This window comes from Scomber scombrus, chromosome 21, assembly GCF_963691925.1.
Source record: "Scomber scombrus chromosome 21, fScoSco1.1, whole genome shotgun sequence".
Taxonomy (NCBI): Eukaryota; Metazoa; Chordata; class Actinopteri; order Scombriformes; family Scombridae; genus Scomber; species Scomber scombrus.
Window position 1 is genome coordinate 12,718,598 of NC_084990.1, and position 17,114 is coordinate 12,735,711.

The following is a 17,114-nucleotide window of genomic DNA, read 5'->3' on the forward strand; positions in this document are numbered from 1 at the left end:
TGTTCATACTGATGGTTAAATGTTAGACTCCAAATGTACTGACAGTGTAATGCTGGACAAAAGCCACAGTTCTCATTTTGTGTAAAAACATATTTAAAAGTTTACCTGAATATAAAAAAAGGTTTCATCTGTCTGTAGACTGTTGGTCTACTAAAGTGAATAGTTTTCCACAATTACATTCTTCTTAGTGTGGCTGGGGCAGTGTTTTCTTGTTCAGCTGCAGTGTAAGGATCATAACAAAAAGAGGGAATTTGGCAGTAAAAAAAAACCATTAACTTTGAAAAATTGTGTCTTGATTTGACTTCTTGGGACCGTTGAATATATAATATCAGCTTCAAATAAACTTAAATACATATGGAAGGAGTGTGGATATTGCCCCACATTACTTACATTGAAAGGCCATGATGAAGGGATCTCTTACTGGTCAGTATGAACAGGAGGAATGATTACAGCAAGAAAAATGCGTCAATGGTAATTTGAGTACCTGGCCATTGTTTTAGACTGGAAACATTTGTGAGCCTATCCTTAGAGTTTGGTCAGTTTCAAAAGGTCAATGGGTTTTGCTTGCACTATGTTACTGCAGGTTACTGTGCACAACAAACTGCTACTGCCACCCAGCGATAGTAAATAAAACTGCAACATTCTCCAAAGGGACACACAACGCCCCATTGACCCTACAGCAGACCCAGCCTTCAGGTTACAGTCTGCCTTTGACCTCTAGAAATTTCAAGAGCACAAATCCTTAATGTTCCCACAACTATCCATGCTTTAAATGGAGAGCTAATGGACACGTTTAGCATTTTAAAGACTTACGACTTTGTTTAGCTGGATTCTTTTACTGGAACAGAGCTTGTTTGTTTTTTCAAAGCAGAAAACACATTGGATTATGGAGATATCCTGTATGCTCATGCTACAGCCACCTCCTTTAAACCTGTACCCTGTCCACAACAGTACCATTTGTTCATTACAGCAGACAGCTGTTGCACTCACTTATCAAAAGTTTGGATGATTGTTACTTGCATCAAGAAGGCAGCTGCAAACTTGTGTCTTCATTTATAAGACCTTGATATCTAAGTTGCCAAGTTAATTAACATCTTTAGTGGAGATCAGTTATGATCTTATCCTTACCAAGTTGTTGAGATCGAGATTGAGTTTAGAGCTGATGACAATGACACCTGATCACCAGGGCTTGATATTAACACCTGCCAACCCACCATAAGAGGTAAAAATGAACTGTGGCGGGCAACTTTGTAAAATTACTGGCCAATTTGACTACTGATGAATTGAGCTCAAAATATCACTGTAGTACCATGAACACTATGGTCATGTGACGTCTAATCAGGGCTATAGTGGAGGATAAACACACTTTCATCCTTTTACCTACCTCTCCAATTCTGAAATATCCTTTATGAAGATCTTTAATCACTTTAGTGGAGTGTTTGGAGGAGTGTTTTGTGAAATGCTGTTGTGTTATGACCCTCCGGGCCCCCATAGAATAGGCTTCTATAAAAGTTGCACAAATTAGATAATAATGTCTCATGTGAAAGTAGTAAATAACAGCAGGGTAGTTAAAGAAACTGTATGGACTGGATGGAGGTTAACCCCATGACCTTTGACCTCTAACTGTACAGTGAGGCAGAGAAGCTTCATTTTAATGCAACCTAAGAAGTTTATAGCACATCTACTCCTCATCGTGCCTTTCTAAAAGCACATTAACTAATGTAGCTACAACAGTTAGAGTCCACTTGATTCCTTTTTATTAAAACACTGGTATAGGCCAAGATTGAAAGATGATCCTCAGTGTCACTTGCATATTCAAATCAATACTTTCACAGTAGAAACAAACTGACTGCTTCATTACAAAGTCTCCAAAATCCCAAAATACAGTCAGAACCTCAAGGTAAGTTGAAAACCAAACTGGTCAGCAATATTTGTGAAATTGGAAACTAGGAAACCACTTTGTATTTGCCTCACTAGTATTTGGTGTATTTCTTTTTTATTTCAGGTTTAGGTCATCACAGATGAGTCTTATCAAGGTGTAAAGGCTGCTAATAAATGTTTCTCCACGTACATCCTCGCTCTCAGAATCAAATTCTTAACTTCAGTGAACTTGGGGACACTACTAAACACTGTGGTGACACGATGACAGGGATTTTGGTCTGGGCTGCTCTCAGCGCTCTCTGCTCTGTGGTCAGATGTCCCGCATGTGTCGTTGTTCTCTGGGAGCTTATTCAGAGACACAAAGCAGGAACCCCCTTTACCCCCAACAACGTCTTCATGCTCAACCTCACCATCATGGACCTGGTGTTCTTGTCTTTTGTCCCATTTGGGCTGTGTAATTTCCTTCTCTGGGACCTCAGGTCCGTTGCAATGATAAGCAATTTTCTGTATGCCTTAAACCTGGCTGGACGACCTCTATTAACAGCATGTATCTGTCTGGACTGCTACCTGGCTGTGATCCATCCTATTATTTATCGCACAAGAAAGAGTCTGACTCCTTGGGTCCTGATGGCTGCTGGTGTGTGGACCACTACTGCTGTTCAAGGGTCCATGTCTACAGTCATTGACGAACTCAACCACAGCACCCGGGCCATGTTTGTGTATGTCATAGCGCTGCCCATCATTATCATCTGTGATGCCTCCATCCTCTGGACTTTAAAGAGGTCCCACCATGCAGGCGAACACCTGCACCCCAAAAGGGGAAGGCTCTCCAGATCATCACCAACAGCATGGTAATGACCGTACTCTCATATGTCCCCCCGGTGCTGGGATACGTCATTGGGGAAATGCTTATTAATGATTACAGAGAGTATGAATGCTTTTTAGCAATTCCTATCCTGGTAACACCAACTGCAGGAAGTGCAATCATGCCTTTGCTTTATTTGGGCAATCTGGGGAGTCTGAAGGGCCTCTGCTGTTCGATGTAACAGTTCAGATGATTTACAAGCAGGGTGTGGTGGTTCAGTTTGTGTCACTTACAGCAGTCCTGAAGCTGGAATGATAGTGATTACGTTTTCTGTAGCTTGTATTGTTATCTGTAGCAAAATGTTCCTTGTAATTGCTTTAATGGAAATACTTAGTTGATAATGGAAATAATGTAACATAAGTGTGAACCTTTGCAAACCAAAGAACTCAATTGCATAGTGGTAAGAGTCTGACTTGTTGATGTGAGGTTCAAAATATGTAGCATCCAGTTCATCATCTAGAACCAGACGTGCCTTCAATTTCACATATATTTATGATATATGATCCATGGTTGAAAATAATAATCGTAAAAATATGTTAGTTTAGTTAACCTTTGCACTACTCAGTGTGCAGTGAGAATAACAAACAGATGTAAATCAATGGAGCGTAACAAGTTAAGCTACTGGAATGGGCAAGATTAAAACATTGAAACAGGACAAAAACATGTGTTTTTTTTTCTTCTGTGTTTGAGATTTCTCACAGTCACTCATTATATGTTGGAAAATAATATATTTTTTCGATACACACATTTTTGTAAATATATATGTTCAGTACCAAGGTATGTAAATGATGTTTGTTTATACCTGCACTGCACACCTGCATTGTACCTGGACTGTCATGAAAGGTCATCTGCCTGTTTTCATCATTTACATTTGAAATGTGATCATTATGCGTGAGAAAGCCTCATTTAACGAATCTATCACCGAAAATAAGTCTTTAGTTTTTCAAAGTAAGCAAGAAAATGTGTGTATTATAATCACTGGACGTTTACATGCATTATTTGTTGGACTTTTCTTTAGCTTTGCTCATAAAATTATACTTCATACATGTTTAAAGAGCAGCACAATGTCCTCTAGGCCAGAGAGGCATTTGTTAATTATCTTCTGATGTATTATTTGTATTCAAAAGCCAAGTAAAATTATTGTGGAACTGAAGACGGCTCACAAATGTTTTGATCAATAAAAACAAGTTATTCATCAAATTGCTTTTTAGATTGTTTATATTTTTATTTTTATGTCATCCAATTTTGACCCAGCAAAGAACAGGTGTTACTAAACATTAACAATGACTCTGCCCATTAAGCCACAACAGTGTGAGAGTGAGCTGTCATGTATAATACCTGGAGCCTGAAGCTGGTATGCTGGGAGATGAGGTCAACCTCAGCGAGCTCATCAGTGTTCACCTATTCCACAGTAAGTGAACACATCATCATAAGTAGTAGCACATATGTAGGTGGGTATAAGTATGAGTATATAGTATAAATGCATCTAAAATAATAAGTGTTCAAAGAAGCGTTTCAACAGTTTTATTTCAGGTTTCAGATATTAATATTCAATCAAATATACAAGGTCCAAAAACAGATTTTAGCATACAATAGAGCAACTTATTAATTACTAGTTATTTCAATTTAACTTTTTTTAGTACAAAACAAATCATTACTGTAAACCATATAACAAGCATATATCATTATGATAATAAATAAACACAATGAGAGAAGAACAACAGAAATATGAGTATGTAGTATAGACTAAGTGTACATCTGATATAACAAGTGTTCACGCCATATCAAAAGCTTTATTGTAAATTTCAGTTTGTAAAACCGATTACAGGGATTCATTCCTAATTTTAATATTAATACTCAATCAAGTATACTAGGTCCAAAAACAGATTTTGTAGAGCCACTAATTACTTGTACTAAATACAGTTATTTCAACTTCCTTTTTGGCACAAAACAAATCATTACTGTAAAACATACAACTCACATATATTGTATGGCAATAAATAAACAACATAAGAGAAGAACAACAGTACATCAAACATTTACAAAAAAGAATTGCATGATAACACCTTGAGTTGGGGATATTGCTTATTTGAGAATTGATTTTGGGTCATGAAACTTCTGAAAAGTTAACGAATCATGAAATGTAACAGTTTCTAGTGTCAAACTGCAAAGTGAAACTCAAATTTATTTATTTTTGAGTGGAGGGGAAATTTAAAATCATCTACAGCACCTGATTTCTTCAGAGGGAGAAGGAGAAATGAGTACCTTGAACATGAATTAAGACTTGCAGAGTTTAAAACGATCCAATTTCCCAAGATTATTTAGGTAGAGTAAAGGCATGACAGCAGATCCCAAAGTGGAAGTAATGGTTATTGGAACAGCAACAAAGCACATGTAGATAGTGAAATTAGCGAACAGATGCTTCCCAAATATAGACATAATTACTGGAGGAACGTAGGAAATGGCTGCAATCACTAAGCTGTTGATAAGGGTCTGAATGGCTCTTTGCTTCTGTGCGTGGATATTCTTTCTGCCTGGGTCAGACCTAATCAATGTGTGGAGTATGAAGGAGTCGCAGACTACAATTATTGCAATAGCAATCATAAACGGCACAGAGGGAAACATGGTGAAATATAAATCGCGAGAAAGACTGTATGCAATTCCAGTGGCGACAGTCAAAGTCCAAACAATGCCAGCCATCACGACCCTGGGAGTCAGACTTTTCTTCTTGTGGTAGATGATTGGATGAACCACCGCCAGATAGCAGTCCAGACAGATACAAGCCATCATGAGGGGTCTCCCACATATGTTCAAGGCAAAAAAAGCATTCCAAATAGCTTCAAACACCCAAATGTGCCAAATGAGATGATTGCATACTCCAGGTACCATAAAGACAAAGAAGACCGTATCCATGGCAGAGAGGTTCAGCATGAAGAAATCATTTGGTTTTAAGGGAATTCCTCTCCTGTGTGCCTTCAACAGCTCCCACAGGATGGCAATAGATGCAGGAAAACCAAAAACAAAGCATATAATTGAACTAACAGCCCAAACATAAATGCCCTCTTTATGACTGTCACAGGTGTCAAAGTCAAATCCTTCCCAGTCAAATCCATTGGAGCCAGAATGGTTGGTCAAGAGCTTGTAATGAAGCAGCATTACTGAGCTGAATTGATGACAATAAACACAAAAGAACATCAGAACAGCACATATGAATTAATAATGCACATAAACATTGGTAAATAATAAATACAGACACATACTGTACCTTTTTATTAGCACTCGTAGGGATGTTTGTGCTGAGATGCTACTGAATCTTGCAGCTGTGATGAAAGTGGCAAACTTCTGTTCAAGCTGCTGCACATATAGTTAGTGCTGAGGCATCAGTCAAAGTCATGACTAGTTTTGCAAATCACATATTTATGGAAAAGAGCAGAGCCACATAACGCAGGAGCTCCACAAAGAGATGATGATAAATATTCAATATATTATATATATTATACTGAGCTTTCAGCAGCATATCAGGAGCCACTGAATGTGCAGTTTCAGTTCAGTTTTGTAATATTGTGCAGATGTAATGGAGTAACTGTAGCACAGACTAAATGTTTTTATGACAGAACAATTAAATCAATGAGACAGAGAGCCAAAGTTGACATGAATTAATGTTTTTCCACTCTATGACTAAAGAATCTTTCTGCCTTTGTCCGTCAAATCTTTGTTGCATTAATGACAAGAGAAATGCCATAATCTCAGGTGGTCATTTCAAGTTTTTGTTTTGTTTTTTATTTTTAAATTGATTTCCTTATCACCTACTAATTACTTGAGCATTTATTTTTACTGTACGCCAATGGAGACTCATTGGTTATATTTCTACTCCATGTTTAAACTGCCCAGATGGGACTATATATCAATTGCCTCATTGTGAGACTTAATGTCATAAACTTGATCAGAAAAGATAATGATAATCACAAAAAAATGTTTTAACGATAATACAATATACAATGATAGTTTCGACAGGAGAGTACAAAATATATTGTAGGTCTGCATACATCTGCTACAAACTCCAACTTTAAACTAAGTTAATGCTGAAATACTAATGACTATAATAAGTGATGCAAATATGATGTGAAATATGATATTTTGAACGTGCAAACAAGCTGTGGGATGACTAGCGAAGCAAATGCTGTTGACACTGTGGACAGTGGAAAAAAACAAAGCATGTGCAAACATAAGTCAAGGCAAATTACATGTTAAAGCTCAGGTTTGTCACTAATAACATGCTGTCATTACTGATGAATAATCCTCTAAGCAGTGCTCACATTCATCAGCGGCCACAGGGTTAAAAGAGAAATCACAGTCAAAAGTGGTGGTCTGAAAAGAAGCCCTCACATCGCCACAGCAGGTAAGCAGGTTTAACGGAAAACACAATTATCTGTATTCACACAGATGGATGTTTGCACTATTGGGGGATAAGCTTAAAATGAATCAGTATTTGTCGCAGAATGAGAGGAGAACATTATCTCAGTACAACATTATTGCAGTCACTGACAATGAGCACAAGAGGGAGCTGTTATTATGCAACACGTGAACTCAACTCAGCAGCTTGATGGAAAACACAGTTATTGTGAAAGATGGAGGAACAAATGGCAGTGTTGACACCACAACAAAGAGTTACCTAAGTCAAAAATGTCAAATCCATGAGATAGGAGCTTTAAATACTTTTTAAGTTCATTGTCAAGGTCAATGTCTCGTGGTGTGGAGGCACACAGTCTCACCTATAATGAAGACCACTCCTGTCAACAGCAGAAAAAGTTATCTCACTTTTATAATATTAATATACAAGGAGAAAGAGAGCAGAATCACTTTCTCAAACAACAAAAGCCATAAATGTAAGGGTATTTAAACTCTTAAAACAATCCTCTAGGAAATAAGTTAATCATAAGAGGCGCCAGGACCTGATTTAGCTTGCGATGGCTGTAATTGATCGATCACATCGGATGTTGGCTTCAAGGTCATCAATCAGAGCAGAATGTGCAATGTTTAGGAAAAAACCAAGTAGAGCAGCAGAGATTACCACATCTGCTTGCCAGTTACCGTGGAAAGTGCACATTGCTAATAGTCCTGTGGTGCAGTAACAGCAACATTATAGACATTACAGGTTTTGTTCTTTTTAGTGAGTATTTTGTCCCTTACTTACTTTGTGTTTCCCCTGATCTTGCCTTTATGTTCTTATATTTGGTGAATAAGAAAATCATGTGAAAAATAGCTATTTACTAGTTCAGACTGAACATTTTTCCTGTTTCCTGTTCCTCCTCCCCTCATTTCTGTCTAGTGGAGTGGATGATCACCATGCTCTAATCTGGGACATCCAGCAGATGCCGTGGGCCATCAAGGACCCTATACTGGCCAATACAGCTGCAGGAGTGATCAATATCATCCAGTGGACCTCCGCCCAGCCCGATTAGATCACTGTCCGCTACAACAACAGCCTGGAAATCCTCAGTCTGACCTGCAGTCATGATACTCCCCAAAACAACTCAAACACATTCTCTGTCAGATTTACAAGCTGACATGACATAGTTGAAGGAAATCTATTTGTTTTTTAAGGACAGAGCAATATTGAGTTCACGCTCATATTGGTTTCATGTTGATACAGATGATGTGGTTCAACTGAGTGAGAGCTGGAGTGTAAAGATGGCATTTTAAGACTTTGTGATGTATGTTCTGTCTCAGAAAACAAAAAAAGGAGCATCAAAACAAAATAGACAAATAAGCTAGTCATTTACATTTTTGTTTTTAAATGTTACATGGTGCATTTCACTTGTAGCTCCCATGACATGGTTCTCAACTATTAATTTTTAATATTTAAATGTGGATTGAATGTGGTAAATGTGGATTTATTAATTTTTTTAAACTTAAAACTAGGCTATCTTTATTTCAAACATTATTTGTGCATAATACACTGTGGTTTACCAACTTACTATAATACTTTTTTTTTTTTTTTTTTAATTTCTGCATCAATAATTTAATTCATAATTTTAATTTTATACAGAAATAAACACTCCCTCACACTAACCACTATACAGAAGTTTTATATTTAGACAACAGTTAAAATGATCTCACAGTAAGGTGACTCATTAAGACATGATAAGAATTTATAGTACAGATTGACAGTTAGAAATGATAGGTTGAAAAAAGTGAATTTTCCCAGTTAATGTATAATACTGAGAACACTGCCTGACGTACATCCAAGATCAATATAATATAGAGAATTTACTTTTTCAAACAGTCAAGAAACCGATGTTCATGAATGCTATTAGTCCTTTTGTGATTGTGAAGATCACTGACATAATTATTTAATACAAAACAATTATTAATTAGATCAATACTACTCTCCTATCTGAACAATAAATATGAAGCTACAGCCAGCACCGGATTAGCTTAGTTTAGGACCAGTACTGGAAACAGGAGGTTATGCGCCAGACTATTTCACCTGGAGCAGTCAACTGGCACATAACCTTCCATGAAACCACAACTTCTTGTTTTTATACCTTAGTTTCTATCAAGATAACACAAACAATATATAATTAGTCAGTATTACAAAGTGCTGGTAGGTGGATTTTGTTACCTTTCGACAGGGCAAGGATAGCTATGGCCCCCTTGTTTCAGTCTATGCTTGTTTCCGGTCTCTGTGCTGAGCTAAGCTAGGCTAACTGTAACGTCATATTTAGCATAACAAACAGATTTGAGAGTAATGCCATTTAACTGGTGGCAAAAAAGGGAATATGCATATTTTTTTTAAATTATAACAGTTCCTTAAACTCTGAAATAACATGTAGGCAGAAACTTTGAACTAGTCAGTAAAGGAAGTAATTACTCAGGATGGAACATAGGCATGGAACAGGCCAATGAGATGTAAAGAAAATTTGACACCTGTGCACTCTTTATCAAACACCTAAATGAGTTACTGTGTTGTGTGAATCATTCATTAAAAGGAGATTACTTCCAAAATATTTACTGATAGCTGAATTTTGGGAGACAAAGAGCTGGACTAGTCACTTTTCCCTCTCCAAAAGTCTGTAAGCAGCAGAAAGTGACTACTTTGAAAGTCACAGTCAGACGACAGGCAGCACAGGATCTGAGAGGTGCTTCTGGATCTCAGCCAGTCCTGAGGTGATGTCCAGGTTCCCCGGCAGTGAGGGGTAGCGGAGGCTGCCACACAGCCCAGGGTTCTCCATGAGGGAGGATTTAACTGATGGCTGGGGCAGCTGTGGTGACCCCACATGGGTTTCAGTTTCAGGGGTGACAGTCATGAACATAGTGTCGTCCGATGCCACAGTCACATGGATACCACTGGACAGTGACTCCTGGGACTTCTTGGTGAATTGAAGATCGGTCTGGGTAGAGCTCTGTAGGACGACAAACATGTATACTTTACTCAGCTGAAGTGGGTTTTTTCTGAGTTTCATTTTTCTTGCTTCAGAGATTCTCTTAAATTTCACTACTATTTGGTATTATTCTATACCTGCGTGGGTGCACGGCTGTCCATCTGTATGGGGGACATGGGGTAGATAGTATGCAGGACTGCTGTCCCAGTTCCATACAAGCCAGTTGAATCTGTAGGGAGGGTACTAGATGATACAGTGCTGTAAGCTGGAGGAACAGGAGCGATCTGCCTCTGTAGAAGCTGGAGAATAACATTGATGTCAGCTGTCATGCGAGTCTCCAGTCTGGGGAAATAAAGGATAAGAGAATGAGGTTGTTAAGTGAAGTGATTTGGCATATCAGTGTCCAATAATATTCGTTCCAACCTACACCAGGCTTTGATTAAAGATGGAGGAATGTAATCACATTCATAAGATATTTCTAAGCAGGTTGATTGGCCCCATTCTATGCGATAGTGAGCATTCAGGATGGGCTCGAAGTTGCTCCTCTGCATTGGAAAGAGTCAGGTTGGGTGGTTAGACTAGTTGGACCATTTTAGATTTGTGCTGAGCATGGCCACATAGAAACAGACCACAGGACAGACCTCCAAGGAAGTATAAAGCTGCTTGGGGATTACTTAAGAGAAGCCAGAGAAAACATCTGTTGTTCTGTTGCACTTGCTGTGTCATAACAACGACCATAACAAAAAGCATATGGCTCAACACAAGTTTCTTCATCTCAACACAATTACCAACTGATCATGCTTTGCTAACAGACAGTCTTTGCAGACCTTTCCATCAATGCCTGTCTATGTATTTGTACCTCTTTGTTTTCCTTGAGATAGTTATCCTGTAAGATTAGTAGGGTTTTCAGTACTCTGGCCCGACTTGAATTTGTCCAATTCCATCACTATTTCCAACTATTTTACACACAAACAAAATGGTGGTAATGAACTGTTTAATCTAAAACTCCACCATTTCCTGTGGTAGTTCCAATTGACGTTAATACTCATACATTTATATCTGTCATTTGTACTTACAGTATTTTTTAAGGACATCATTAAATTCACCTGTTGAGTTGTGAATGTAAAACCTCAAGTCGAGACTCTAGCTCACTGGGCCTGTCTTCTGTGAATGGTGGTGGGTGGTATGAGTTACGGACAGAGGAAGATCGCCAAGTGCGACTGGAAAACTGTTGTGACTGTCGGTCTGGCCAGTAGCGGTACATTCCCGGCACATTCAAAGAAGAAGCTGAAGAAAATGTAAAAACAAAAAAAAGGGTGAACATGTTTTTTGATTCATTCTTGTTCAGATTATGGTAATATTGAAAATGTTCAAAGGCACAGTAGAGATACAATACATTAAAGGCACCATGTGAAGTTTTTGACCAGTAGTGGTACTGTAGAGCAATGGTTTGATGACCTCAAGCCTTCTTTAACAATTTGGCATAAAGCATAAAACATCTGCAAATGTTTTTAGAACATTATAAAAAATGAATGCATTCAACATGTTGGTAAGACCTTAAGAATCATTGTGAATGTAACCAAAATCATGTTTTTGTTTTGGTTTTTTTGACAACAAACTCTACACAGTATGCTAAATGGTAAATGGTAAATGGTAAATGGAAAATGGACTGTACTTATATAATTCTATTCTAGTCCTTCGACTACTCAAAGCACTTTTACACTACAAGTCACGTTCACCCATTCACACATATTCATATACTGATGGCAGGGGCTGCCATGCAGGGTGTTGACCTGCTCATCAGGGGGACTAACATTCATTCACACATTCACACACTGTTGGTGCAGCCATCGGGAGTTCGGGGTTCAGTATCTTGCCCAAGGGCCCTTTGACATGCAAACTGGAGGAGCCCGGAATTGAACTGCCAGCCATCCCTGTGGGAAGTATGTTTAACTTCCAAGCCTCAGTCTACAGTCCAACATCAACAGCTGTGGTCAATCATGGCATGTTTAAAATGTATATACTCTATGCTTTTTCTTTTGTACCAGAGTTTTTGTCCCACAAATGAGGTAAAACACTCATATTTATCTACCTTGGTGGCCCCTGTCTAACACTGCTTCCCTCCCCACTGAGGCGCCACTTGGGGGTAGCAGCTGCACTACAGAGGGGGAGTATTCCCGTCTGGCATCTTCTGGGGAGTAAAGCTCTACTTTGGCACCGTGAGCAAGAGGCTGGTCTTCACTAGACTGGGAGCATGGAGAACCACAGCTACAGCGGTCATCCCAGTGGGCCTGCGTAGGTGAGTGACGATGCCGGAAGGACTGAAGCGGGTATGAGTCTTCATGATCCATTCCATCTGTTCACAGGAAAGCAGTTCAATTCATTGATTTTCTCTACTTCTGTTACTGTTACTCACTGACTGTATACAGTATTTTGTTTAATAGCTTCTACTAATATCGTTGTGTTGATTTTGTACTTTCACCATGGTCCAGTTAGATCAATCATGGTTCAGTCTCTATATTTTGTGCAGGTTTTCTTTCAGATTAGCAGGGTATGGTCGGAAGTGGAAAATCAAGATTCAGGTTCAGGTTGATTTGAACATGGCATAAACAAACAAAAAACATAAGATACCTGGCCTGATTCGGCAGTCCAGGTTTTGGATTCTGTGTCTAGGCTTGTGGCGATATCCACAGTCATCACCGGAGTCATCAGTTGTTATAACTGGTGCTTGATCAGCCTGATGAACACAGAAAAAAATGGTTAACCCATACAGAAGTCAATCATATTAAAATGGTGCAATTGGCCCATTACAACAGATAATGAAAAAAACTTCCCAAGAAACTTAGGGAGAGGACAAAAATACCTAAACCATACTTGAAAGTTCATGTATTGGCATGAACTATATGTTCAACCCTTCTAATGGGCAACCAGCAGATAAGAAGTTTTTAACTTCTAAAAAAAAAGTCAAATCTTTAGCCATGCTAGCAACATGGCTCTAAGGATGGCAATGCCTGTCTGTCAGATGATCGGTCCATCACTTGGGTCCAAATTACAATATATCAGCATCTACTGGATGGATTGCCAGGATATTTTGTACAGAAATGAATTGTTCCCAGACAACGTATTCTAATGATTTTGGGGATCCTTTCCTCTAGAGCCACCATGAGGTTGTTATTTGGAATCTTTTAATCAAAATGTTTTGGCACCACTACAGGATGGATTGCTGTGAAATTTGGTATAATCAATAGTGTCCCCCTCAGGATGAATTGTAATGACTTTGGTGATCCCTTGACTTTTCATTGACTCCCATCATCAGCTTGACATTTGAATTTGTTCAATACTTTGGTTTATGACCAAATACCTGCAAAAGTAACAACATTCACAACATCCTCAGCTGTACTTTGTGTTTATTGCTTATTAGCAAATCTTGGCATACTAACACACTCAAGTAATAAGTTGAATATAGTAAACATCATACCTGCTAAACATCAGCACACAAGCGTTGTCACTGTGAGCATGTTAACTTGCTGACATTAACATTTAGCAAAAAACACTGTTGTAAGTACAGAGCTACTAGCATAACTGTAGACGTTTGGTGTTGTTTCTCTATAATACACTTTATAAATAACAGCCAACATACATCTCTTAGGTCAAACGTTATCTCTAGGTTCCTCCAGAAATTGTCTGCAAAGCTGGGGTAAATATCTAAGACCTCCAGCAGATCGTCCCTCAGGATGCGGTGCAGGTCACAGTAGGTGATGGTGAGTACATCTGAATTGGACTTCCCTGGCTCATCATACAAGTGGATAGACTCGCCAAAGATGTCATTCTTTTCTGAAAGAGCATTATTATGTTTTAACGGATCAAGTATTAGTTATGCAGCATTTTTGAGATATCACATTTAAAGTGTCTAAGATTCAATGCTTCACCTAATATGGCAACCACCACATCATCCCTGATGACCTGGATGGAACCACGAGAGATGAAGTAGAGAGAGTCCAGGATGTCTCCATAGTGGATCAGCTTATCTCCTGGAGGAGCATGGACTGTCTTGAACCTCACAGCCAATGCACGCAGACAAGCTTGACTGCCTCCACGGAAAGCCTTACAGGTCTGTAGCAGAGATCGGTTCAAGTGCAAACAGATGTCTGCCTGGAAAGACTCTGGGAATCCCCTCAACACCTGAGTATGGGAAGACAAAACCATCAGCATGTCAATGAGCAGATGCAAAACAGGCACATTGAACAAACTTGGCTGTAGTTTCAGCAGTAAGTAATATAATTGCTGTCTTACGGCATTCATGTCAATGCCATTTGTATAGGACCAGGCATGTTGAAAGTACTCCTCCAGCTTTTGGCGCAGGCCCCCTGGGATTTGGTGGAATCGGATGAACTCTTTGACTCGCAGCATTTGAGTGTGGTAGCGTGTTGTACCAGAATACAACCGCTGAATGATGGCAGACACATTCCCAAATATGCTGGCATACATGAGGGCTGAGAGAGAGGAATCAATGAGGACAATGAGATAACAATAACATCCTGGTGATTGTGTCATTTCAGTTGTAATACTTGCTAAAAATGCTGTAAAGGGGTTATGAAAACAGTGTTTTTCAACTCACAGCCAATGACCATGACACAGATGGAGAAGATCTTCTCAGAGTTGGTGTTTGGAGAGACATTTCCAAAGCCAACACTTGTCAAACTGCTCAAAGTGAAGTACAGAGCAGTGACATACTTGTCTTTGACTGACGGACCAGAGAAGGAGTCGCTGTCGTTGTATGACTTGCCTAGTTGTTCTGCCAGGTTATCCAGCCAGCCTGTCTCTGTGTACGGCCTCTCCACAAACCCGATTGCATACCAGATGCAGGCCAGCCAATGGGCGATGAGCACAAAGGTGCACATAAGCAAGAAGAGGACAGCAGCCCCATATTCAGAATACCTGTCCAGCTTTCTTGCCACACGGACCAATCGCAGCAGACGAGCTGTTTTCAGCAAGCTTGTTAAGGTTGCCATCTTTAGTTTCCAATAGCAACAAAAAAGAGGATGTTACAGATAAAAAAAAATGAAATGCAGTAAAGTAGGTTCAGAGAATTGAAGTAGAAAAATGAGAATTTTATCGACATGAGGACAGCACAAATATCTATAAAAATATTTTGAATGTATACAAGCATTGTGAAGCTTGCGGTTCTGAATATAGTTGTTATCAAGCAGATAAACTTCTGCAGTTAAGTCGATCAAACTTAATGATCATACAATATTATTTTCAGAAAGGCAGAATTCTTACCTCATCAGAGCCCGATCTTAAAATGAGAAGGTCAAAAGGTATTGCAGCAAACAGATCAATTGGGAACCAGCCTTTGATATAATGCTTGGCTATCCGGCTTGGCTGTGTGATCACTTCGTCATTTTGGTCCACATAGGTGGTGCGAAGGTTGATGACTATGTCCACAATAAACAGCACATCCACCATAAGGTCTGCCACGTTCAGTGGGTTACATGTGTAGCCACAGCTCCTTTGACGCATGTCCCCGTGTTCATCCAAAAGGAAGGCAGCTGAGTAAGGAGTGAAAACAGCAGTGTAGAGGACCAGGAGGAGAATAATCCAGTCCCAAAACGCCTTGAAGGGGCTGTAGTGAAGCAAGATCCACCACGTTGTCTCTGGCATTTGGAGTTTGTATTCAGGCAGTACATCAGACTCCAAAGAAAGTACCTAAGCATAAAGAATGCATCAGTATGCAATAATACTCACATATGAACATGTATCCTTCAAGTTCCTTCAATCATTTATTTCCCATTGTAAAATCTCAATTTTGGATTCTAACTTTTAAAAGCCAAAATAATATTTTTTTTATTAACATATCATAAAACCACAACTCTAAAGAAAAACACTAAAACATTCTCAACTAGCTCTCAGAGCTCATACTAACCAACAGACCTTTCTAGAAGATGTACTGTTGTGGCCAAGTTCTTGGTGAAGACTGCATGCTCTGGTTTTGCGACCTTGTAGGTCCAACAAATCCGTAACCATCCTGTCATTGGTGACTCTAAGCAGATGCGAGACTTGAGTGAAGATTACATCCAGCTAGCGCAATTACTTCCAGATAGTTCAAAAAATCTTGAGGATGAAGCTAAAGCAATAGTCCACTTTTATCAACTGCGCAATAGCTAACTGAGTATGGGATGCTGGAGAGCTTGGAGCAGTAATGATGAACTTGGCGTCACAATCACCCAGCTGAGTTCATGCGCTGCCACAGTCCTTGTGTTCTCTTTAGGTCAATATCAGATTAATATTTGCTGCCCTGACAATTCTCACTGACCTTACAGATAGATCTACCTAAATGGATATATATTTATATAGCTAGACACACAGAGAGACAGGAATGAACAAGTGACATTTCACTGTAAGGTTATGTATTGCTGAAAACACTTCCGTTACATATGTTTCATATCCACCGCACACACACAGAGGCAGTGATGCAGAATGCCGGGCCCCAGGGCTGCAACTGTGAAAACAGTTGGTCCAAATTGAACTGTGGCTCAATGTAACTTTGCTCTTCACACCCAGAAGGAAAACATGTAGCCACCAAACCACCTACTGATTTTTCCACTAACGGGCAAATTAACAGCAGTCTGTCATCACAGTAACCTTCTGAAAGGCTCTTCACTTCTTAGAAAGCAAAACATGATTACCGTGAGCACTTGAGGGTCTGAAACTGACAAGTATTGAACGCAACATGGGGCATTGAGTGAATGACCAAGTTCAGACTGACTCTCAGGTCAGTCTATAAACTGAAACACACACAGCCAGACAGTGAGCCCAGAGGTTCTCTGGCCCTGTACCTGCGTGACCTTCTCTGTGACGTTCTGAGAGCGGTCCTTCACCTTGGAGGGGCTGAGCATTTCCATCCTGGGAGTTGGAGGGGATCGGCATTCGGGGCCCCTGCTGGCTGGTCCCGTACACTTCATGGGGTCTGTGTCAGACAT

The 17,114-nt window shown here is 39.5% G+C and overlaps 1 protein-coding gene across 1 annotated transcript; it reads right to left on the reverse strand.

Annotated features, from left to right (window-relative positions):
* Positions 1–9,858: 9,858 nt before the first annotated feature.
* kcnh6b (potassium voltage-gated channel, subfamily H (eag-related), member 6b) lies at positions 9,859–17,114 on the reverse strand. Its single transcript, XM_062443226.1, has 11 exons — positions 16,971–17,114; positions 15,415–15,840; positions 14,750–15,143; positions 14,425–14,624; positions 14,061–14,313; positions 13,768–13,965; positions 12,763–12,858; positions 12,224–12,487; positions 11,238–11,418; positions 10,269–10,473; positions 9,859–10,152 (listed from the first exon to the last, which is right to left on the reverse strand). Exons 1-11 carry the CDS (start codon positions 17,112–17,114, stop codon positions 9,859–9,861), a joined length of 2,655 nt encoding a protein of 884 aa, XP_062299210.1.